Source organism: Macrobrachium nipponense, chromosome 1 (assembly GCF_015104395.2).
Source record: "Macrobrachium nipponense isolate FS-2020 chromosome 1, ASM1510439v2, whole genome shotgun sequence".
In the NCBI taxonomy this organism is placed as follows: Eukaryota; Metazoa; Arthropoda; class Malacostraca; order Decapoda; family Palaemonidae; genus Macrobrachium; species Macrobrachium nipponense.
The window spans coordinates 51,941,429-51,967,417 of record NC_087200.1 but is presented as its reverse complement, the minus strand read 5'-3'; the positions used below and the strand labels follow the sequence as shown (position 1 = coordinate 51,967,417).

General features: G+C 41.7%; 1 protein-coding gene across 1 annotated transcript; it reads right to left on the bottom strand.

Moving 5' to 3' along the window:
• Window positions 1–454: 454 nt before the first annotated feature.
• Window positions 455–25,989, bottom strand: LOC135220169 (glucoside xylosyltransferase 1-like). Its single transcript, XM_064257460.1, has 5 exons — window positions 25,033–25,989; window positions 7,679–7,937; window positions 7,155–7,301; window positions 1,488–1,667; window positions 455–1,105 (listed from the first exon to the last, which is right to left on the bottom strand). Exons 1-5 carry the CDS (start codon window positions 25,890–25,892, stop codon window positions 854–856), a joined length of 1,698 nt encoding a protein of 565 aa, XP_064113530.1. The 5' UTR covers window positions 25,893–25,989; the 3' UTR covers window positions 455–853.

Genomic DNA, 25,989 nt, shown 5'->3' with positions numbered 1-25,989 from the left:
ATGATGAGCATCCCCCGCCAATCACCAAACATGCCAAATTGCAACTCTCTAGCCTCAGTAGTTTTTTTATTTATTTTTTTTTTTTAAGGTTAAATTTAGCCCTGATCGTACTTCTGGTAATGCAACAGCAGAGGCCACCACGGTCGGCCACGAGTTTCGTGCGCCACGGCTCATACGGCATTAGACCACCGATTGCAATTTTTACTTGTATATACTTGATATCTATTGATCAAGTTCTTCGTAGATTTCAAAACCAGGTTCTTTGAATTTCAAGGAGTTTCCGATCATCTCATCTTACTTTTTTGGGTGAAATAAATGTTTGGATAAATAATTCCTACGCAGGCAGACCGTAACAAATGACATGTGAAAAATAGATGAAAATTACACCTTAGACTGATGCATTTAACGTGCATTTAATTGTTGAAATATACCCGTGTTGGAAACATGTGCAATTAAAGAAAGTCCCTATTTAAAAGCTTTAAAATGTTTTAAACAAGAAATGTTTTAAAAGCTGGAAAACATTTCTTGTATATTGATTTTCCTTAAAGTCAAAAACATTTTGAGTTTTCATGAACTTCTGATCATTTTTATTCCGTACTGATTACATGCGTAACGTCCCAAACCGTCTTTTAAAAGATAATCCTTCACTGAATTCATGAAGAGTTATTTCTTAATGTAAAAAATACTTGAATGATAAACTTTCACCATAATAAAGTAATAAAAAATTGTCTCCTTACCAGTAGTTCTCAAGTGTCAGGTAGAGCTCTAGAGAGCACGGTTTTTTCGATAAACAATAAGTAAAAAAACTCAACATTATTTTTAAAGAAATACATTGCAATATCGTTCAAGACCCCTATTCCTTCATCAATGCTTCATTTTTGGTTTTGTTTGTTTTCTCATTGTACCATTCCAACGTCGACCCCTTCCCCTCTAGGTCAGCGAGGTCCCGGATGTGTTTGGTTAGGACTGTTTGGATGCCCATCACTTTCCTGCAGGCTGAGCTGAGAGCCAGACGATCTACCCTGAAGAACTCCTTGTCAAGTCCCTCCCGCAGAAGAGAGGCTGGGGATCCAAGCTCGAAGTTAAGGAGCGCTTCGTAGATGACCTGGATGGAAAGGGAAACGTTTTCAATTCCACCATCAACAGGCGGGATGAAACGTTTTTTGTTCGTCCAGTTGTCCTAAGAGGTCTCGACTGGTTTTCAACCATCCTCTTAGAGGTAAATAATAGCAATTTCCGCGAGTTTTCTTTCTACCTGAGAAAAATAAACTTGCCCTTTCTGTCTATGGTTGTCTGTCTGTCGTTTACCTTTCCAGAGTCACTGGCACTACATTCATTAAAGACAATAAAAAAATGATTATGTCTGTCTGTCTGTTTGTTTACCATTCCAGCCAGAGTCACTAGCATTTCATTCATTAAAGAAAATAACTAAACGTGTTACTACTACTACTACTACTACTACTTACCCATTGAGACATCAAAGTTACCTGGAACACCATCTCCACGCCCCTGACGAAGGTGGCATCGAAGCCATGAATGACGTTGACTCCAGTATCCAGACAGCAAGGTAAGACGCCCTGCAGGCAGTGGCTCGGGCAGAATATCCATTGGGGACTCAGTTCATGGAACATCGCCGGATAATCGGCCAGAAGGACGTTTAAGGTATCCTGTGTTGCAAAAGAAAGGTTGATTAGAGAATTGGTCATGAAGGATCCTGGGATTTCTGCTGTAATAGCTTCCTCAATTCCCGTATGTTGACAGATCTTGAGGGAAGGTTGAGAGAGCGATTTTGGCTATCATCGGTGAGGAGAGAGAGAGAGAGAGAGAGAGAGAGAGAGAGAGAGAGAGAGTAAATAACTTCCAATCAAGAACTTTCAAATTCCTGCTGTACCTCGATATGGGCTTTACATTTAAAGGTGAAAGACTCACACTTGAGAGAGAGAGATTAATCACTTGAAATACGAGCTTACTCCTGGAAAATGTACCTCTGGCCAAAGAAAGGATTACAAGGGGTTACAAGGATTTGGATGTCTCAAAGACTTGTTAGTCCATCCGAGGAGACATCATGGGCTCACTTTTCTGTTGGAGCAGGTTTTACTGTGTATTCAGTGTCCTTATGATTTTGTCTAGCTTTCTATTTTGAACTCTTCCAATCTGTTGCTGTTTACAATTTCTGGAGGCAGTTTATTCCACGTGTCACATATCTTTTATGTAAAGAAGTCCCACAATGGGATGTGTTGTATCTCTTCAGTTTTAGTTTCCATCCATTATTTCTTGTCTGGTTTTCGTTTAATGCAAATAGGTTACTGTCTACTTTTGTTATGCCTTTCAGTATTTTAAATGTTTCTATTAGTTGTCCTCGCAATCGTCGTGTTTCTAAGCCAAACATGTTCAGGCTCTCTAGTCGTCTTCGGTAAGCTATTTGCCTGATGGATGGAAATAACTTTGTGACTCTTGCTTGTACTCCTTCTAATCTATTTATGTCTTTTCTTAGTGTTGGTGACCAAAACTGTACTGCATATTCAAGATGCGGTCTAACTATTGATGTGCAGAGCTGCAGCACAGTTTCCTTGTTTCTGTATTTGACCTGCCTCTTTATGTATCCCACTAGTTTCTGTGCCTTCTTTTCTGCTTTTATGCACTGTTTTGTGGATTTTAAGTCCTTGGTAATAATGACTCCAAGGTCCTCTTCTTGTTCTACACTATTTGTCATTCCCAAGCAGCATGTGTCTGGCATGAGGGTTGTTTGTTCTTATTTATAACACTTTACACTTATCTACGTTAACAGGCATTTGCCATTTTTTTTGCCACTCTCCTATTTTCATTAGATCATTTCTTAAACTTTCCACTGCATCTGGATCTGCTGCATTTACACCTAGTTTGGTGTCATCCGCAAATTTAGCTATCCTGCTAGTTAAACATACATCAATGTCATTAATGTAAATAAAAAACAAGAGAGGGCCAAGGACAGAACCCTGGGGAACTCCGCTTGTTACATCTGCTCATTCTGACTCTTCACCATTTATTATGACTCTCAGTTTTCTATAAGTTAGCCTGTCTTCGACCCAGTCTGCTGTTTCTCCTACAACTCCTATAGCTCTAACTTTTGTCATCAGTTTCTTGTGTGGGACTTTGTCAAAGGCCTTTTGGAAATCTAAGTAGAGTATATCTATTGCTCTACTACTATCGTAAATACCTAGCATGGATTGAAAAAACTCCAAGAGGTTTGATAGGCAGGATCTGTTTTGTATGAAACCGTGCTGGCTGTTTAACAATAAGTTGTTTCTATCTATGTGATCCACAATTTGATCTGCAATTATGAACTCAAAAATCTTGCAAACGACCGACGTTAGGCAAATTGCTTTCTAATTTCCCAGCTCTTCTCTTGGACTTTTTTTGTAAAGTGGGAGCACATTTCCTACTTTCCATCATTTTGGTGCTTTCTTTGTTCACCACTTTTCCTGTAGAGTTTATATAGGTGAGGAACTATCGCCTCTTTTAGCTCTTTAATTTCTCTTGGATGAATCCCACCCGGGGCAGGAGATTTGAACTTGTTGAGTTTGTTTATTTTGGTTTTGTCCTCTTCTGTAAATATTATTTTGTCCAGTGGTTCTGCCCCTTCATATTTATAGCAGTTTCCGGTATTGAGGTAGTGTCTTCAGTTGTGAATACACTAGTAAAAAACTTATTCAGTAACTGCTTTTTCAAAGTCTGAGTTCACCAGGTTACCTCTATTGTCCCTTGAGGTTTTCGGCTATTAACATGTGCAAAGAATGCTTTTGGGTTTTCTTTACAAACTGATGCAACTCTCTTATTCTCATTTATCTTTGCATTTCATACTAATTTATCCACCAATCTACAGAGTTCTTTATGCCTGCTTGCTTCTATTGGTGTTGGGTGGGTTCATTGATTTGTGCAATCTGTCTCTTTTTCATATCTTATTTTTAATTTCTCCGTTGAACCACTTTGGCTGAGGGTTGCCATTTGATAGTATTTGCCTTAATGGTATACTTCTAGAGTGCTTTTCTGTGTATTCCTCATGAAAGACTTCCCAGTGCTTACCTATGCCTGTGTTCTCGTCGTACTCTAGATTTCTAATGTAGCTTTTTTAGGTATTGTCGACGGCAGTCTAATCTCATTAATATCTTCTCTTTTTTATGTTGAACATTAATTAATTTGAAATGAGATAATTTTATGGTCGCTTTTGCCTAGATTTGCACCTACTGAAAGGTCAGATAATAGATTATCTTCCGTTGATAGGACGATGTCTATTATGTTGTTTCCTCTAGTGGGTTTGTCAACCCAGTGGTGGAGGAATTCATTTTTTACAAAATCTAAAAGTCTCTTTCCTTCCACATTTGATGCGGAGGTCATCGTGCCCCAAAGTACTGCTGCATTGAAATCTTCCATTATTATGCAGAGTTTGTTTATCTCTTGTCCTAGTAGTGCATACAGCTCCTCGTCGGACATTTCTGATTGGTGGGGAGGTCTGTACACTAGTATTAGAGTTATATTCCTCCCTAGGCTGTTTATATTGATGCCAATCATTACGTGCATGGTTGTAATTTTACACTCTATTGGACTGAGGCGATCCCTAACATATAACATAGCGCCTACATTTTTTTTTGTCTATATTTTTTGAACAATTTATATCCAGCTCTCTGGTAGTCTCCTACTAAGTCTCTTGTTGCCTCTTGTATCCATGTTTCTGTGATACCTATTATGTCTAATTCATCACTTGCTACCAATGCTTTGAAGAGATCTACTTTGTTCCGAATTGATTGTGCATTAAACTGTGCCACTCTGAGGGACTTTTCTATCTTCTCTTTTGTCCTCGGTGGCCTTATTAGTTTCCTTTACTGTCACTGTTGCCTGCAGTGCAGTGCTACCACTAGCCAGCTTCTGGGAGCTTTTCGATTTCTTACCTTGAAAGGTCAGTTCATTGAGGTGTTTCAAGAAGTTTTTGTTGAGGAGGTTTCCTATTAGTTTTGCTCCTTCCGAATTCAAGTGAGTTCCATCTCTTTTATATAGCTTCTCTATTCTTTATAAATTTGTCCCAAAAGTTTACAAACCTAACACCTTTTCTTAGCATATTAGTTCCAGTCTGTCAATGATTCCAATTGCCTTGCTAAGGGAGTAATGGCTTACATTGGTTCTGGGCAAAAGTCCTTTAATAATGCCGTTATCAGTTTTCTCTCGGATGTTCTCACAATTTTAGTCAAATTGGCTACAAGACCTTCTGTCTGGCCAGTTCCTCTGTCTTTTAGAAACAAGTCATTTCCTCCTCCCTGCACTATGCACTTTTTCTATTATTTACCTTGATTTTTTGTACTGCCTCAGCTATCATCCTTGCTCCTGCACCTGGGTAAGAATTTACTTTTCTCTTACTTCTGTTTTTGGCGACAAAATTTAAGCCCTGCTCTTTTACTAACTAGTCTCTGATTAAGATTGTTTCCTCTTATGCTTCTGAGAGCACAGCAAATCTATTCGTTGTGTCGATAACTTTTGGGGGACAATTGTGTTTTCTGCTATCACTCTTGTACCAACAGCTCTCTTGAATTCATCATTTTTATTATTGTAAGCTTTTTTCTTTGTACCTAGTCTAGTGCTTGTTTCTGTTTCATTTCTGGTTCTGGTCTTAAGCTATTGTTTTCTAATCTCCCCTATACTCTCCGTTTTCTACTATGTCGTTGTTCAATTCCTGTTTTTCTTTCTTAAGTTTTGTAACTTCTCTTCATAGGTTTCCAATTTCCTTTTCCATCCTGTCTTCTCTTCTCTTGCCTTCGAGTTTGTCCTTTGTCAACTCCTTTAATTCCTTTGCTAATTCTCATACTTCCCTCCTCAGTTTAGCTATCTCCTGTTCTTGTTGACAGGAGAGACAGACACTGAGACTACCTAGCTTTGATGCGCATGTCTCTTTGTAGTCTACGCACCACTTTTTAACACTGCATTTCGCACATGTGCTTTAATTTTAACTTTTCTTGAGTCATCTTAGTGTCTTGGTTTCAATATTTCTACCTGTGCTTTTAATTCAGTATTCTTTCTATTGTGACCAGTTGAAAAGGAAAAAGGGGCGGTTGGTTGAGTACTCCCACAGTCGCAGCATCCGCTTATCCATGGACAATTTTCCATACTTCGTCGCCAGGATACCTTTTATCGCTTCCACACTAACATACGGTCTCCCTGTTGTTAGATGATCCCAAACGTGTCGCAGCTCTCAACTGAGCAACACAATTAACCTAAGCAGATGATTTTTCGCCAGGAGTAAACAACAGCATCCCTTAAATGACTAAACTTCCAACAGCCATGAACAGCCAGAATCTTATGACCTGAATGCGTCTTCTCCAACCATGAAAATCCCTAAGGAATGGTCACACCAGCAGGCCCCATGGGTAGGAAGTTCCACAATCAATGTCACTGAAGTTCGTCTGAGGTTTCTAGTTGGCTAGGACACCAACAAGGCACGAAAGCTCAGTAACCTTCACTCACAGGGCAGTGGTTGCAGGGGTGGTCATTCATTACACAGAGGAGGGAGCTTAGCGGGGCACAATAGCAACACTCCATTTCTGCATCCCCAATTGCCCCAGGATCCCTCCAATCCTGGTCTTTGGAAACCTGCAAGCATCTGCCCTGCGTTAATTAAAGGGGTTCAAAACCTCTGATCTGACGCTAGAGGTAGCTGTCAGCTCCTTACACTAATCTTATGTCTAAGTTTATGTATGCATTTTTTTAAAATAAAAGATGTACAAGGAAGAAATCTTTGCAATCACAAAATGAAATAAATCAGAGAGAATTGATGGCAAGGTGGTTTGAACGGATGTAAAGTAGAAGATTTAAAAGAGGTCGCCGCTCTGGGCTGAAGTGACGCTGCAAAAAACCCTTAAGTATTACCTACTGTGCACTGCAAAAGGTGCACTGCAAGCATTACTCCCCCTACAGACTTCGATTTGAGAGAGAGAGAGAGAGAGAGAGAGAGAGAGAGAGAGAGAGAGAGAGAGAGAGAGAGAGAGAGATTAATCACTTGAAATACGAGCTTACTCCTGGAAAATGTGCCTCTGGCCAAAGAAAGGATTATTGTTTATATATGTGAAAGACTTCGATTTGGAGAGAGAGAGAGAGAGAGAGAGAGAGAGAGAGAGAAGAGAGAGACTAACCTGATCATGTGAATTCTTATTGTTCTTCTTGTAGTGCATGATCGTGTCCGAGTACCTTCCGTGTTCGCTCTTAAAACTACGAAGTCTGGTGAAATTGGCTCCAAAGAGACCGGCGCTGAGGCCAACTGTACCGGCGTACCTTCGATGCTTGGGGAGGAAATAAGAGAAAATATATTATAAGCACCATCATTATTATTATAAGCCACTAACTTGCAAATCCATATGTCCCAAATGGAATGGCCATATGCACTGATGAGTTGACATCCGTACATTGGGGAAGGTTGCAAGTTGTGAATAACATTTCTGCATCGTTTATCGAAGTGTGTGCCTGTCTTTTCACGGACAACCTACATGAAGATTCTTTTGGTCATCGTTCGTGTGAACTTAGTTTCTCTGCAGTTTTAGACTTTTGTTTTATAGACTTATAAAATTAAAAATCAGAAACAGGCACTTCTTGGAAAAAAGGATCCTTCAATATTTTAGTCTGAACCTTAACATTGACTAGAAAAACAACAGTAAATCACCTTATGTCTGTCATATAGAGGATCCTGCCCTATAGCAAATGCCTGGGGTTCCTGCAGTCCTTCCAGGACATCCCAGAGTCCTTCGGCAGGACCTAGGAACAGGATATCCGTGTCGACGTAAATGGCTGCGTCGAGGTTGGGCAGGGCTTCGTGGAGGAAGAGCTTAGGCCAGGAGCAAGGACGCCAAACTTCCATAAGAATATTCTCCTGCTTCGGGATCCAAATCTCGCCTCTTTCGAAGTGCAGGCGGGAACGGTACCTTTTATTTTTTTTTTATTTTTTTTTTTTTTTTTTAATGGGTGAAATTTTGTAGTCAGAATTTAACCTTCATTAGATTGTTTATCTATTCTCAGTTTATGTTACTTTGTTTTGTTTCTTATCCTTTGTTTTTATTGATAAGAAATCAATGATGATGCAAGTACTATAATTTCAGATATATATTTACACTTACTACATCAATGTGGATTCTCTCCAGTAATAATTTATATATATATATATATATATATATATATATATATATATATATATATATATATATATATACACACACACACACACACACACACACATATATATATATATATATAATATATATATTGGTTTAAGACCCTCTTTTAGGCAAATGCTGGTAATAAGAATGGCAGAATTAAGCGAGTTGATTTTATATATTGTTTTTTCTATTTTCCTTATAATTCGCTTCTCAGGCTCAGCGATATTTCTGAGTAACTGGCCAATATTCATATTGGGAATTTTCAAAAAATTATAAATGCTGAAGGTAATCTTTTATTTGAACAGGATATCAGGTCCTGGAAAAGCAGGGGTCGTCGTCAGTGCCGGTATTATTCCGTAGGCGTAGCTCAGTTCTGGTCCGGGGTCGTCTTTGGTTTAGTGCTGGTATAGCTGGTATCACGTGACGTTTCGACATTCTCGCAGGTCATCTTCGGACGAGTCGGTTGAAGGACTGTAGCAAGAAAGTCTGCGGGTGGGAGTGGGGGGTGGTATTTATAGCTGCTTAGATCTAGAGTTGGATTCTCATTGATAAGGGCCGGTCGTGGGCGAAGTCGTGGGTCTCGAGCGCCACAGTAGTGTGCCTTGGGGTGAACGTCAGGAATTCCGTCTGTAACAGGAGTCCTATCATCCTGTGGGGGCTCCTGATTATCTGGCATTGTCAGGGGGTTCGTTCGATGCTCTCCCGGCGGCGGTGGGAAGGAGAAACGTTTCCTGAGTAATATTTAAATTTGTTTTCTTCTTTCCTATATGGAGGGCTTCTAGGAGGCGCAGACGTCGGGGATCCGTTGTCTGGTCTATTATTTCGATATTAGGGATAATATCATTCCTCTTTGTTCGTTTGTTTGAGCAGTCCTGGCGTGGTTGAATATGGCTCCATCTTGGGTGTGGCAGGAGATTCGCTTGGAGGTCATACCGACGTATTTGCCGAGGCATCCTCGGAACGGGCATGTGTAACGGTAGACCACACTCGTCTTCTTCAAGGGATCCTGCAGGGGCGCCGAAGTGTTGTTTTTCATCACCAGGCTGCTGGTCTTCTTCGTTTTATAATAGATAATAAGCTTAATATTTTTGTCCTGGTCGGTGGGGCTGTCGTTTTCCTCAATAATCTTTTTGAAGGCTTGCTCGTCCTCCTTGTACCTCTGGTGGAAGAGGGCGGGGTTCCTGGTGGTATCTGGCTTCCATATTTTTCATTATTGATTCATCAACAGCACGGTGTGCTCTAACTCACTGTGTGTGTCATTCCAGGAGGAGCAGTGTGAGAGGGCCCTCCTGACGAAGGTGCTGATGGTGGAGCGCTTATACCTCTCAGGGCACTCGCTCTCACCGTTCATGCACATTCCCAGGTTCGTCAGCTTCGTGTACACCCTACGAGCAACGCCCCCTGGAGGATGCATCACTTCGAGGGATGTCCCTCATTTTTACCTATGTCCCCATTGACGAAACCGTACAAATGATCTTGGACAGAGTTTACAGGGACCCCTACACAAACCTGGGAATGTGCATGAACGTTGAGAGCGAGTGCCGTGAGAGGTATAAGCGCTCCATCATCAGCACCCTTGTCAGAAGGGCCCTCTCACACTGCTCTTCCTGGAATGACACACACAGTGAGTTAGAGAGCGTCGCCCAGGTCCTCGTCGACAACTGACACACCAATCGTGCTGTTGATGAATCAGTAATGAAAAATATGGAAGCTTGGTACCACCAGGAACCCTGTCCTGACGTTGCAGTCTTGCAGAACCCATCAAGCATTTTTACAAGGGGCACCTCAAAAAGATCATCGAGGAAAACGTCAGCCCCAGCTACCCAGACAAAAATATTAAGTTTATTATTTATCATAAGACAAAGAAAACCAGCAGCCTGGTAATGAAAAACAACCCTTCGGCGCCCCTGCAGGGCCCCTTGAAGAAGACGAGTGCGGTCTACCGTTACAAATGCCCGGTCCGAGGATGCCTCGGCAAATACATCGGTATGACCTCCATGCGTTTCTCCAAGCGAATCTCCTGCCACGCCCAAGAAGGAGCCATATTCAACCATGCCAGGAATGCTCATAACAAACAAATAAAAAGGATTTCTGGGCTCAGCTCGTGTCGCTTGCGCGAAATATCCTTTAATCTATTATTTCTAGGGTAAATGTACTAACACATACCAGAGAATAAATAAAATAAAGAAAAAGGTCAGTATGACTGACTCGCTCACCCTCTAGGAGGGTGTCGGTATGAACACTAGGCGAGTGAGACCACTACCACGAGCCAAATGCCATAGAAATCTCCCACTACAAAAACCCTCCAAGAGGGGGAGCCGTCCCACAGAGGGAGCAGCCGTACTACTACTACACCATCCAATGCTTGCGACTGCTGCGCCTCTAGTGGCCATCCTTTTCAGTTAGCTCGCACGAGTCACGTGTTATTTCTCTCTGTGTATTTTGTGCCCTTTCTTCGGTTGGATTTTCGATAATGGAGCGTGCAGCTATTGCAGCAGCTAAGTTAAGTACTCAGTATTTACGGTTTAGCGAGTTTTTTGCGTCCCCGAGACGGTATTTGCCGTTTTTTAGGTATAGATACGTTCTCGGGGGCTGGAAGCATGGCAGCATGGTCCTGCCGCATGTTGGGTTCGTTCTTGTCTCCCATACCTAGAACATCCCTTCTTATTTTACGCTCTATTTTGATTATCCGCGTTATTACGTCTATCAAGTGGTTATACATGTATGTATTTCACCTTGTGTAGGTTTTTTCTATCCAGACCCTAGGTCCAGGTTCTTAGTATCGGCCCCTGACTAGCTTTGAGTGGTAGACTTGCCTTCGGGCTAGTCGCACACTCCTGGATTTTTTTTTTTTTTTTTTTTCTCCTGCTATTTTACCTTCTTTCTTTCATTTTTATTATTATATATATATTTATAGTTTTGTCACTGTGAGGTTAGTTAGCGTCTGGCTTAGCCTAGGTCCCGGCTCGTAGAGCCTAGCCTACCGTTGATCAGTTCGGTCGCTCCACATAGCTTTCTCTCTGATCAGTTGGTTTAGCCTATGGGCCTATGGCTTATGCTACCGCTTTTGCAGTTCAGGTTTTGCTTCTCGATAGCTTCTCTCTGATCAGTTGGTTGGCCTAGGCTTGGTTGCCGTATCTTTGTTTATCGCCTCGTGGTCACTACGTGATCACGAGTCAGCCAGACCGCCCTGCCAGTCCCCCTCCCCCCTCTCCCGCTCTCCCATAGAGTCGGGTGGGGGTGGGTCGGTCTGTCCTTGCTCGCCCCGCTGCCCGAGCCTGGCTCCCCTCTCCCTCCACCGGAGGGACCTGGGAGTCCGACAAGCCCCTGACTGGTTCCGACCTCTCCGCTTCTCGGCTCGGCCGGGTGGTACGTTGTGGGGGGCCCTGGCCCTGGCCTTCCCCCCCTCCGTTACTTCCTTGCCGCTCCGGGCTAGCTCGAGTCTGTATGTCATCTCGCCTTCCCCTCCTTACTAGAGCTCCTCCCTATCGGAGCCCTGGTATCCCACGGAAGGGTATAATCCACCGTAGTTGGACCGGAGCATACAGTAGGTCTTTACTAACCGTACCGTATTGCTGAGTTACTACACTCCGCTTCACTGGACCTAGTCCGGTTCACTGCATGACATTGCATGTAGGGTTTTAAGTTATCTTTAAGTTTATCTTAAGTTTCTTAAACCATCCCTACCCCTCCCTTTCAGTTTACCGGATCTCTCCGGGATTATAGCCTATTCAGGCAATGCAGGGAGGGGTTATGCCCAAATTTTTCCGAGCTCCGGCATGTAACGGAGTTCTTTGTCCTTAGTCTGTAAGTGTTCCCCCTCTAAGATACTCATGTCTTCCCACTTACAGGCCACCAACTGTGAGCATCCGGGATGTTCCGCTACACTTCAGGACCCCTGTGGACACGAAGTTTTGCCCGGTCCCATGCTCCATTCGCGACTCCGCACGGGGACATCCAGGCCTTGGTACCATGAGACGTGTACCATATGTTACGATCTGGTGAGCCAGCTTTTGGAAGGCGTAAAGTATCCTTCATTCTCCGCATGCTGCTCCGCTTCTTTTAGTACTTAAGTTTACGTTATTCACTTTAACTTAAGGCATCTAGTTTACGTTATATTCTAAGTTTTAGTTTTAAGTGATTCTTAAATCTAAAATATACCCTCTCTTACAGGCTCCGGCAGTAAGAGATACGGCATTGGCTACCCTGCGGGCCTGGGTCGGAGGTTTTGGCAAGAACGCCGCCAAGGGTCAGCCCTACATACTGGAGAAGCGATTAGCTCTGTTAATCTTTCCCGGAGGCAAGGCAACTGGGTACGTCGACCCGGTAGAGGCGGACCCCTCTATTGCCTTTATCCAACAACAACTGGCGGCCTCCTTAACAGAACAAGACCAGGATATCTCCACGGATGTCGCAACCCTGGATATAAATGTTGAACCTATGGTAGGTATAGACGACCTGTTGGCCGAGGTAAGTAATGCAGGTACCCAAGGGTCTCCCTTGGGAGTGACTGTTTCTTCTACCCCTGCAACCTCTCCATCCTTCCAAGGCTTTACGGGTGATGAGTTATATACTCCTCCAGAGGCTTCGGTTAGACCTAAGATCAAGTCCAAACATATGACCTTGTCTAAGACGTCATCGTCTTCGAAGAAAACGTCCTCGTCTTCTTCCTCGCGCAAGTCTCCGGCTCGTAATCCCGGCCCAGACAGGTCTAAAGGTCTAGCTCCGGCTCAAAGTCCTCAAAGAGTAAATCTAAGGAGAATAAATCCCGCACCCCGGCAGTATCACCAGTTTCACTACCTTTGGTGCCTATTCAGAGTCTCCCCTCCACCTCCGCAAGTCAGCTCCGGCTTTGGAACACCAATGCTGGCCTGTTGCAACAGGTGGGCGACCTAGTGGGCTCCCTTAAGACGAGTGTGGAACATATGATATCCCGCCTGTCTACAGGATCACTTCTCAGGACACTATTATAGCCGGTCTAATAGAAGCCCCTCTCTTGCCCTCTCCCTCACCCTCCTCCAATACTAGCGGTCTCACTTCCCCCCGCATGACTCGCTGCCCCGCTTTCTCCATGGAACAATCCTTGGAGAGTAAGCATCATACGCCCCATTCCAAGATGGTCTCATCTCCATAACCCGGGAGTTTGGAACTCGAAGAATAGAGGACTTCGAGTTCTTCCGGAAGGCCTACAGCCTCCCTTCATAGGCTACGCTAGGCTCACGCCTTCGGCTATGATTAGAGATGACAGGGTACCAAAGGAGACAGTCCCTCTATTCTCGGACCAGGCCCAACGAGAATGGCTTAGATGTCTAGACGACATGGACTGTTCGAATACCAAGATCCAACCATTCAAAAGTCCCTTTACCATTTTCACGATGGACGAAGGTACCCCGCTCCCTTTCCTTACCAAAGATAGCGAGGTCGACCATCTCAGCAGCTCAGAAAGGGGAACCCATGCCTCAGCTGAAAGAAGCAGACCCCACTTCTCCGTTGCTCCCGTTCAATTGGAGAATTATGGGAGGATTTGCCTAACACTTTTACAGCTGGCAAACTCAAAACCTGACTGTGCTATGGAGCAGTTTGGTGTTTTTGGAAAAGAAAAGCTGCCCAGGCTTTCCTGATAGTCTTATTCAAACGGAGTTTGACTCGAAAAACACGACTAGCCAGTCAATCAACCTGATGGCTATGTCTGAGGTAGCTACCATGGCTTATGGTTCGGAACCAATTTTTTAAGCTTATAACCAAAGCCCTGACTCAAACGGTGCAATCAGACATGTTCGAGTTTGCCACTGCTAGACAAATTGCAGAAAGCATGTATTACTAGAGGCAACCATTCGGCATGAACCAATAGGTTGCTTTCTTCTAACATCTGGGGCGCAGATCTCTTCCAGAGGCTATGGTAAAGGAAGTACAAGCAGAGGCTACGAGGTTTGAACCAAAGCCTTAAGGACCGTTGGGGTCTTACGGCTAGGAGAAGGCAAGACTTGACACCAAAAGGTAAGGGTCAAAGGAAGCCTAGACGTTTCCAACTTACCTTAGCCAAAAGAAGCAGCCGCGCTTCCCTCAACAAGTTCCATACAGTGCCGTTAGTGCAGACAGCTCAGCCCTCCACGTCTAAAGGTCAATCACAGCCTATTTATGTGATTATCCCCTCAGCCTCAACCCTCCACCTCATACGCCATCTCTCCAGCTTACAATCCAGCCTTCGAGAGTCAAGCTTCTCAGAAGTTTGACCGCTCGAACAAGGGAGGCAGAGGTAAGCGGTCCTTTCGTGGGAGAGGATCGGGAGCCCCCTATAATAGGGGAAGCACTTCAGAGGAGGTAGAGGGGTTACCAGACCAATGAGGAACTTCAGGTAGGAGGGAGGCTGTTTCACTTTCGCCACCGGTGGAACTTCAGCCAGTGGGCTCAGAGCATAGTGTCAAAAGGGCTGGGTTGGAGCTGGTTGACGAACCCACTCCAGCCAGACCTTTCCGTCACTTCCTTCCAAGGAATTGACAGAGTACGCAGAGGACCTCCTTCAGAAAGGAGCTATAGTCAAGAGTCAAGAGATTGAAAATTTCAAGGTCGCTTGTTCAGCGTCCCAAAGAAAGGCTCAAACAAAAGAAGGGTAATCTTAGACTTGTCCCGCTTAAACTTAGCCATCCGCTGCGACAAGTTCAAGATGCTCACGATCTCACAGGTGCGGACCTTACTTCCCCGTGGGGCCGTCACCACCTCTATCGATCTTACAGACGCCTACTATCATATCCCTATTGCAAGACACTTCCGTCCGTATCTGGGATTCAGGATAGGAGACCAGACGTTCTCCTTCAAGGTAGTCCCGTTCGGGCTCAACGTGGCACCCAGGGTGTTCACGAAGCTAGCGGAAGTAGTAGTACAACAGCTCAGAGCTCAAGGGATTATGGTAGTAGCGTATCTCGACGATTGGTTGATCTGGGCCCCATCAGTCGAAGAATGCAACAAGGCCACACTGAAAGTGATCCAATTCCTAGAATATCTAGGATTCAAGATAAACAGATCCAAGTCCAGACTCACCCCCAGAGTCAACTTTCAGTGGCTAGGCATTCATTGGAATCTATCCTCACACACTCTGTCGATTCCGTCCACCAAAAGGAAAGAAATAGCGAAGTCATCAAGCAATTTCTAAGTCACAAACTAGCATCAAGGAGAGCTCAGGAAAGAATCCTCGGCTCTCTCCAGTTTGCTTCAGTAACGAACATCGTAATGAAAGCCAAACTGAAAGATCTAACCAGGATCTGGCGCTCTCGAGCAAATGTCAGGTCCAGGGACAAGCTATCCTCAGTTCCTCTGATTCTAAAGAACCGGCTTCGGCCGTGGGCAAAAGTCAAGAATCTGTCAGTGTCAGTCCCTCTTCAGTTCCCTCCACCAGGGATTACCATCCACACAGACGCGTCTTTAAGCGCTGGGGAGGGTACTCCCAATTCAGGAAAGTGCAAGGAATTTGGTCAACCCAGTTCAGTCAGTTCCATATAAACGTACTGGAGGCAATGGCAGTCTTCTTGACTCTGAAAAGATTACGCCCACCAAGTACTCCCACATAAAGCTAGTCTTGGACAGCGCAGTGGTAGTACATTGCATAAACAGAGGAGGCTCCAAGTCACGTCATCTAAATCACGTCATGATAGCCATCTTCTCCCTGGCGGACAAATTCAGTTGCATCTTTCCTCCACCCCATAGCTGGAGTAAGAACGTCATAGCAGACGCCCTATCCCGATCAGTACCCTAGAGTCGGAATGGTCTCTAGACGAGAGTTTCGTTCCAATGGATCCTTCAAAGAGTCCAGGGCTACAGGTGGATCTCTTCGCATCACAAGCGAACCACAAACTACCGTGTTATGTAGCCCCCAACCTGGACCCTCTGGCTTACGCCACGGACGCCCTGGCTCTGGACTGGAACACTGGGAGAAGATTTACGTCTTCCCTCCAGTGAATCTCCTTATGAAGGTCTTAGACAAACTCAGGACATTCAGGGGTCAAGTGGCTCTAGTAGCCCCAGACTACGGCCGAAGAGCAATTGGTACCCCAAAAAAAAACCCCCTGATCCTGGAACTGGGTCTTCGTCCCCTTCGGATCCCCAGTCCCAAGCTCTCCCAGTCAGTACAAACTAAGACTGTGTTTCGCTCAGGGATTCTCAAAACCCTAACTTTATGGATTTCATGAAGTTTGCGGCAAAAGAGATGCGAAATATTGACCCCCTCAGAATATTCTTTTCCTGGAATCCGATAAAAGAAAAGATTCAACTTTGAGGCAGTATAATGCTGCCGTCAAAAGTTTGCAATCTTCCTGAGAGAGTCAGATATCAGAATCAGACAGTTAATTCTGCTATATCCTTTTCAGATCTTTATTTGAAAAGGGTTTAGCAGCTAGCACGATTACGACAAACAAGTCAGCATTAAAAAAGATATTTCAATTTGGATTTAACATAGACTTGACAGATACCTATTTCTCGTCTATTCCTAAAGCATGTGCTAGACTTAGGCCCTCTGTCAGGCCTACGTCAGTTTCCGTGGTTCTTAACGATGTTCTAAAAACTGGCTTCCGGAAACCAATAATGACACATGCTCGTTTATGATGCTCCTAAGAAAACCCTGTTTTTATTAAGCCTAGCTTCAGGAGCAAGAATTTCAGAACTGTCGGCTTTATCCAGAGATCCGGATCATGTTCAATTCCTTCCCACGGGGGAAGTGCTACTTTCTCCGGAACGTAGCTTTTAGCAAGAATGAAGATCCTTTGATGAGGTGGGAACCTTGGAAGGTACTACTCTTCCACAAGATGTTTCCCTTTGTCCGGTTTCAACCTTACGAGCCTTTCTATCCAGGACCTCCTCTTCCTCATCGGGGCCCCTCTTTTAGGAGGGAAAAAGGGGGTGGTACTTTTCCCTACTAAAGGCATCAGGCAACAAATCCTGTACTTTATCAAACAAGCCAATCCTGACTCCTTTCCAAAGAGGCACATGATGTCAGGGCAGTAGCCACCTCAATTAATTACTTCCAGCATATGAATTTTGCTGATTTAAAGAAGTATACCGGATGGAAATCGCCGACAGTGTTCAACGTCACTACCTTAAGTCCTTGGAAGCTCTGAAATTCCCAGCCAGTAGCAGCGGGTAACATTGTTTCCCCTGGACTCTAGCTAGATTATAGTAGAAGATTCAGTCCTCCTTTCTACCTGCCTCACCCAACAGTTCGTCTATTCCTGCCTTGTTCATTAACATTTACCTTGTGTCTTAGCTGCTTTATGATTGTATAGTGCCCTTTTTGTCTGGTTAGGGACACTACATCTGATTACCATTCTGATCTCATAGATGTTATCCCCTTATTTTTATGCTAGGGGATACATCATAATGCAATGGTTACGGGTTTTGTATATTAAGTCATATACATTCCTAGATATATTATTTTATCATTGATCAAATATTTATGTAAATTTATACTAATTGCTATTTCTCATTTGATACATGTTGTTACACAGATTTATTGTCATAGGTAATCATTGTACCTATTTGTATATGTAAATTACCTTATATTATTTACATAATTAGATTTAAGGGTAATTTAAGCATATTTCTGATTTTGTTATACTGTGTACTTGTATCTTTCTAGCAATTATATTCTTTTATTCTTTTATTTTCTATCTTTTTTTGAGACCTATTTTGTTTTATTATATTTTATTTATTTTGTTTACAACCTTGAGCTGTTTCTCTGGTACGATTTCGCGCAAGCGACACGAGCTGAGCCCAGAAAAAGGATTTTGACGTAAGGAAAAAAAAAAATCTATTTCTGGGCGATTGGCTCGTGTCGCCAGCGAAATACCCCCCCCTACCCATCCCTTCGCTCAAGATTGTCTGCTAACTTCAGGATGGCCACTAGAGGCGCAGCAGTCGCAAGCATGGGATGGTGTAGTAGTAGTACGAGCTGCTCCCTCTGTGGGACGGCTCCCCTCTTGGATGTTTTGTAGTGGGAGATTTCTATTGGCATTTGGCTCGTGGTAGTGGTCTCACTCGCCTATGTGTTCATACCGACACCCTCCTAGAGGGTGAGCGAGTCAGTCATACTGACCTTTTTCTTTATTTTATTTATTCTCTGGTATGTGTTAGTACATTTACCCTAGAAATAATAGATTAAGATATTTCGCTGGCGACACGAGCCAATCGCCCAGAAATAGATTTTTCCTTACGTCAAAATCCTTTATTTCCCTAATATCGAAATAATAGACCAGACAACGGATCCCCGGCATCTGCGCCTCCTAGAAGCCCTTCATATAGGAAAGGAGAAACCAAATTTAAATATCACTCAGGAAACGTTTCTCCTTCCCACCACCGATGGGAGAGCATCGAACGACCCCCCGACAATGCCAGATAATCAGGAGCCCCCACAGGATGATGGGACTCCTGTTACAGATGGAATTCCTGATGTTCACCCCCAGGCACACTACTGTGGCGCTCACACGACAGAATCCCCGAGACCTTAAGGCGAGACCCACGACTTCGCCCAAGACCGGCCGGACCAATGAGAATCCAACTCTAGGTCCGAAGCTGCTATAAATAACCACCCCCCCCCACCCCCCCCGCCCTCCCAGCCCCAGCCGACTTTATTGCCACAGTCCTTCAACCGACTCGTCGAGGATGACCCTGCGAGAATGCCGAAACGTCACGTGATACCAGCTATACCAGCACCAATACCAGCACTAAACCAAGGACGACCCCAGAACGGAACTGAACTACGCCTACGGAATAATACCGGCACTGACGACGACCCCTGCTTTTCCTGGACATGATATCCTGTTCAAATAAAAGATTATCTTCAACATTTATAATTTTTTGAAAATTCCCAATATGAATATTAGCCAATTACTCAGAAATATCGCTGAGCCTGAGAAGCGAATTATAAGGAAAATAGAAAAAACAATATATAAAATCAACTCGCTTAATTCTGCCATTCTGTTTAACAGAATAATCAAATAATAATACTAATAATCATAATAATTATAATAATAATAATATAATAATAATAATAATGATAATAATAATAATAATAATGATATTCTTTATTTCTACTCAGGGCCTTATACAGAAATAGAAAGTGTAGAACCAATAAGATATGATGCATTTAGATACATGAGATGAAAATTAATAACAGTTTTGGTCCCATTCTGCTTGTAATGTCACTTAGGCATATGTGTATGTAGCAGGGTTGCCAACCGTGGGGTAATTACCCTTTGCATAGGGTAATTCAGCCTCAAATCTGGGTCTGTAGGGTAATGGGGTGATGCCACGAAATCTAAGCAAAATGTTTGTCTTGCATTTTATTTTACTTTATATTATTTAAATTTTGTGTGTGTCTAAAAGATATATGGCAAAATATGATTTTTATTCCTATCTTTTTTCAATTTGGTGTGTCAAAGCAAACGCTGCAACCAGTGCTCAAAATGTAACTATGAATCGTGTATCTCGGATTACCGATCTGTTCAGTAGTGATGACAGCGCTACTGATGAGGAAGGGCGAAAGTTGCCTCCTTACCTTGATAAGATGGAAACGAAAGACCTACAGAGGAAACCTAACAACGAATTTTGGGTTTTCCTAGCCAATGTTAAGAATTTTTATGATGTGCCCGTATTTAAAAATTCATTTGTTTGAGCCAAATTAGCGTTCACTCTTCCCCACTCAAATGTGAAACGGAAAGAATTTTTACTTTTTGAACTGATACAAAAACAAACAAAAATGGGGCCAGAATTATTGAATGCCATTTTGGTTACTAAATCAGCAATGATGGTAAGGGGGAAGATTGTACAAATAAAAAGATAACAACTGGACATATTGACCTACATCCAGTCTCAATGCCTGGATTTAGAAATGTAAATGATAAATAAAAAGTAACCAATGAACAACAAATTTATTATTATTTATATCTTAAGTCCAGGCGTAGGGTAATGACAGTGAAAGTAGGGTAATTTCAGTCCCAAAGTATGGTAAGGAGCTCTTAGATGATTGGCAACACTGGTATGTAGTATATGAATATATATACAAAACACTAAAGCATAAATACCCCTGCGTAACCTTGGAAATAACGTACACCCAAAGGGAATTACACACGATCAGTGCATCTGCCCCGACCAGGATTCGAACCTATTTCTTCTGAGTTTGACAAAGAGGAAACAAGGACAAGATAGCAGAATGGGTAAGTCCCTGTTTCACCTGTTTCCACAAGACACAGGTTAGATTCTTGATCAAGGCAGATGAACTTGTATAAAAGTCTTCCCAACGTGAAGTGAATTTAATGGGAAGAGTATTGGTGACTTAAGATCTAGCTATTATGAGGTATTCAGTGCATGAATATTATTTGGTTCGTTATCTAGGTTTATGAATCTAATCTATTGTTTATATTTTGTTGAGTCACATGACCAGGGTATCTGACGGATCTTTCCCGCTCTCCATAATGTTGGCACGTCCTTACTGTTTAATTGGTAATCTCTTCAATAAATTCATGTTAATTACCCTCAGCCTATGAATAAGAACCCGTAACACGATGTCAGGAGTGGTTCCTATCTACGTATAAGCTGGATTAATTAAGGAAGATATGAGGGACATGAAGACATACAAGTTACCGTACCAGTTTGTTGACGTAAGCCAGTTGCCCGTGTGATGTTGCAGAATTTTCCTTAATGGGATAATGTTTTGCTTTCATCACAATTGAGGTACTTTTGTACCATAAAGATGAATATACCGTTAACGCCACTGAGTCCTATGAACTTTAGTGCAAGTACTAATGTAGCCCTCAAAAGGAAGAAATTTTTAAAAATCTTTTGTTAACCCTATTAAATTGCTATAAGCTTAGACAAGGAAGCTGATAGACGAAGGGTAGCAACATTCCTGCATGTTATAGGAGAGTCAGGGGTTGAGAAATATAATACACTGTCTTGGGATGTTAATGGAGGCAATTATAAGATAGATAAAGTTTTGAAGAAATTTGATACAGAATGCAGTCCCAGATCAAATATAACGATGAGAAGATATACATTTTTCAAGCGAAAACAAGAATCTCATGAAAGTTGTGAAGTTAAAGAATTTTATGCAAAACTTGTAATTATGATAACGAAAAAGAAACGATCAGAGATCAATTCATCCTTAATTTCCATGGTGATAAGCTTAGCTACGGAGAAATGACTGGATCATGTGCAGATGGATACAAAACCAATGACCTTAGAAAGAGAGAAGTTAATGTCGTTAGGAAGAAGAAAAATAAGTAGCTACACAAATCCTCGAAATAAGCCTAAGTCCAATAATGCCAAAGAAATAAAAGATTGCAGATATTGTGGTAGAACTCATAACATTAGGATGTGTCCAGCATATGGTCACGAGTGTGCCAAATGTAAGAGAAAGAATCATTATGCTTTACAGCGTAAAACTAATTGGAACTCTGGAAGAGTGAAAGCTTGTGAAGAGAATGAAGATAGTGAACGTGACCGCAATAAATGAATCGATATGGAACATTTCTATGTCTCATGAAAGAAAACAGTTTGTAACCATCTTTGTAAATCAGAAAGAAAAAATGTTTAGATTGATTCGTGTGCTACATGCAATGTTTTGAGTGGTAAAGAATTGAAGCGTTTGATGGACAGCGAAAAGGTAGACACTTGTGATAGCATCAAACTGAAATTGTTTAATTAATAATAAAACAATCAAGACTATTGGAATTAGAATTCTAATGTGTGAAAGAAAAGGAAAGCAGTATAAACTTGGATTTTATGGAGTGAAGGAAAATGTTTCTTCTGTAATAGGTTATAAGGATGGACAGAAACTGAAATTGATAAAAATTCTTGTGAATGATAACCCGAGTGCTAAGCAAGAAATAAATGAGGTTTCTTCAAAAGTGTTAGATAAAAAGAAGATTATTTATGATTTTCCTGACTTGTTTGGAGGTTTGGGTAAATTAGGACCTCCATGTATGATAAATATTGATAATACAGTGTCACCAGCGATCCATGCTTCAAGAAGAGTTCCGTTTGCCCTTAATTAAGAAAAAAATTGAAGAAGCAGTTAGGTAGTATGGAGGGTACCATTGACAAGGTCTCGGAACCTACGAATTGGGTTTCTAGCATGGTTTTAGTAACAAAACCTAATTCAGATTTAAGGATTTGTTTAGGTCCTATAGATCTGAGCAAAGTTCTCAGAAGACCTCATTATCCACTTCCAACAATTGAGGAAACTTTACCGAGATTGGGTAAAGCTAAAATATTTTCAGTTCTTGACGCAAAGAATGGGTCTTGGCAAGTGGCAAGTGGCAAGTACAGCTTGACAAAGAGTCAAGTTATTTAACTGCATTTAATATGCCTTCGGAAGGTATAGATGGAAGAGAATGCCTTTTGGCATATCATCGGTACCAGAAGAGTACCAGAGACGAATGCATAATGCCTTACATAATTTAGATGGCATAGAAGTAATAGCAGACGATATCCTAGTTTATGGGAAAGGAGATTCTGATCAGGAAGCTTTGGAAAATCATAAGAATCTATTAGCGTTATTGCAAAGATGCCGACAAGAAAACGCCAAGTTAAATCAAGAAAAGATGAAATTACATGTGCAAGAGGTTAAGTACATTGGATATTTGTCAACAAAGGATGGTGTTTGTCCAGATCCAAAGAAAATTGAAGCTGTTAATTGTCTAAAAGTGCCAAGTGATGTTAAATCACTGAAAAGATTGTTAGGGATGGTAAATTATCTTTCAAAGTTTTCACCAAGGTTGTCAGAAATAACTCAGCCATGAAGAAATCTGGAAGAGAGAAATGCTGAATAGCAGTGGAACTCTTCTTATGATGAAGCTTTCTCCAAGATTAAGAAACTAAATTGTTGAAGCTCCTCGTCTGAAATATTTTGACAGTAATTGTAATGTGTCTCTACAGTGTTATGCTTCAACTTCAGGAACAGGTGGTGTCATAATGCAAAACGGTCACCCAGTGGCCTATGCTTCTAAATCGTTAACTGAAACAAACAGTGATATGCTCAAATAGAAAAAGAGATGCTATCCATTGTTTTCGCAGCGTTACATTTTGATCAAAATCTTTATGGCAAAGACGTTATTGAAGAAACTGACCACAAACCTTTGAAGAATATTATTAAGAAACCATTACTGAAATGTCCTAAGAAGTTACAAAGCATGTTTTTACAGTTTGCAGAAGTTTAATTTAAATGTTAAGTATAAACCAACTAGTAAACAGTATACAGCAGATACAGTGAGTAGATATTTTTTGTCGAATACGTTTTCAGGTACTGATAAACCTGATGTAATTGCATTATTTGAAGAGATTCTTAATGTAAATATGACAGAACATGTTGCTGTGAGAAATGAAAGACTTGAGGATATTAGAAAGAAGAAGAACATAAGTAATGCTGCATTGCAAACATTAAAAGAAACAATACGAAAGGGTTGCCCACTCATTGCAAAGAGGTTCCTGATATCATAAGATGTTTTGTTAAAATTAGGGATGAACTTACTGTTAATAATGATACGCTTAAGATCTTACATGCTGAAACAAATTCACTATGCTCACAATGGGACTGATGCTGCTGTGAGGTATGGGAGAGATATATTGTTCTTGCCTGGCATGGGTGCAGCTATAAAGAGTTATGTTTGGTCTTGTGCGGCCCGTAAGAAGTATGGTAGCAGACAAACCAAGGAATCTTTAAATTCTCTGGATTTTCCTTCTACGACTTGGTCTAAAATTGGAATGGATATTTTTTAGTGTTGGTAATTGTAACTATTTGTTTTTGGTAACTTATTATTCATAATATTTTGAGATAAATTCATTGAAAAGCATGTTGGCGTCAAATGTTGTCAGCAAGTTTAGGAGTTATTTTTCACGGTATGGTATACCGGGCATTTCTGAGGAAGGCATCAAAGACAGCAACTGATAATTATATTGATCCAGGTATTCAAATTGGAACTGATGTCAATACGAATGAAGTTGCAAATAAATCTTGTGATTTACATCCTCAGAACCACAAAGAACCAGAAGTAGTCGTGTTAGAAGGAAACCTTAATATCTTTAGGATACTTTGCAATAGATTTAAAGAGCCAATTAAGTATGTAGGATTAGATATATTTTGCAGGAACCGTTTATTTAGAAGAAAAGTGATTCAAAATTTTCGTCGAGAAAAGAGTAACAGAAAGGTAATGTAACAATTCACGAATATTGTGATTAGTTTTTACAAGGTAATCAGTGTATGAATATTTTGTGGTACACTATCTGGTTTATAGCTTATCTATTGTTTATGTTTTGGTAAGTCACTTGACCAAGGTATCTCTCGGATCTTTTCCACTCTCCAAAACGTTGGGTCGTCCCCACGGTTTAATTGGTAATCTCTTCAATAATTTAATATTAATTGTCCTCAGTTTATAAATAAGAACCCGTAACACTGATATTTGTGAGTATAAAATACTGGGTTCGTATTAAAGTCACAACTATTGCATATGTATACATATCCAATTATAGTTTTTAAATACAAGCATTTGCCACAATTATATGCTCGTTTGTATCTGTATGTGTGTAAGACGATGTCCACAAATGTCAAAATCTGGGTGTGTAACACAGAAAAAGGCAATACTTTACTGGGATGGAAATGCTTTTGGAAATAGGAGGCAAATAGTATCTCTAATTTTCCTAGGGAAATAACTTGTTTCATGATTAAAGGATGCAAACCTCTCGGTCCCTATGGGATTAGAGCCAAAATGAGTTAATACCTCTATTAAAATTATGGTTCCTATTTCTATGCAAAACAGAGATTCATTTCAGTTACAGACTGATAACAGATACGCAGTACATAAACAACTTAAAACCAGAATACCTTTCAGGCCAGTCTTCCAGCTGAGAGAGGACTTGGTCATATGTCTTCTGAGACTCAGTCACGACAATGACTCTGAAAGAAGCAGAACTGAAGTAGACGAGGGACTTCAACATCGTCTTCGTCTGATTCAGTTGCCTCTGAAAGATGTTCCTCAGGTGTGGGTCCGGTTTCTGGTCCGTGTTGCAAACGATGGTCACCAGTGTCCTGAGGAAATGACTCGTTACTTCTCTCTTCAGTGAATAAATGCTTTCATCCTCCTGTAATTGTACTCTACTTTTATTTGAGAGCTTCATTTTACTGGGAGATTCACCGCTATTGACCAGCACATCCCCGACGTGATTTAAAAGTACATTAGAAGTTGTGTTTATATTCAGACCCCTGCCTTCCCAAATGCCTCCATTATAAGTTGAAAGTTGTCTACGCTTCCTATACATTCGCTTCTTGTCAGTGGGCATACTGGAACCATTTATTTTTAATCGATTTTTCCTCCTTTTCTTTACAAACATATTCAACTTCCCCGTTTTCTGTGGTAGCTTCAAGTCGGGTAAGGTAACGTTTTCTTTAAATTTCAAGGTTAGCTTATCTAACTTCCCGAGTGGCGATTCATCTATCCCTTTCCTGACAAGGTTGTACCTTTCTCTGCGCGACAGCCTTCCTTTCTTGAAATTTGCTCTCATGTCAGTGGGGTTTATGGCCTTGTTAGACTCTAGCGAGTACGATTCGCCACTGTCAGACTCATGATCGAAGTCATTCCTAAACAAGAACACGAAAATAACAGCAGCAAACCACCAAAATACGAGCGTCACTGTCACAACACAAGTAGGATTTCTTCGTAGTTGTCTCTGTATACGAAGGAACATTTTAACTGTTTTTCTATAATATCGGATTTAGCCTTCAAAAGTAAACACGCTAATAACGAAGGAAGGTTCTAAATGCCCAGAGTACTCTCACTGTAGA

Excerpts from the sequence above, each read along its gene's own strand:
- LOC135220169 (XM_064257460.1), bottom strand. The coding sequence starts at position 25,892 with ATGTTCCTTCGTATACAGAGACAACTACGAAGAAATCCTACTTGTGTT. Across the intron at positions 1,668-7,154 it reads ATAAGAATTCACATGATCAG|GATACCTTAAACGTCCTTCT; the intron begins GTTAGTCTCTCT and ends TTTGCAACACAG. Across the intron at positions 1,106-1,487 it reads GCGTGGAGATGGTGTTCCAG|GTCATCTACGAAGCGCTCCT; the intron begins GTAACTTTGATG and ends CTTTCCATCCAG.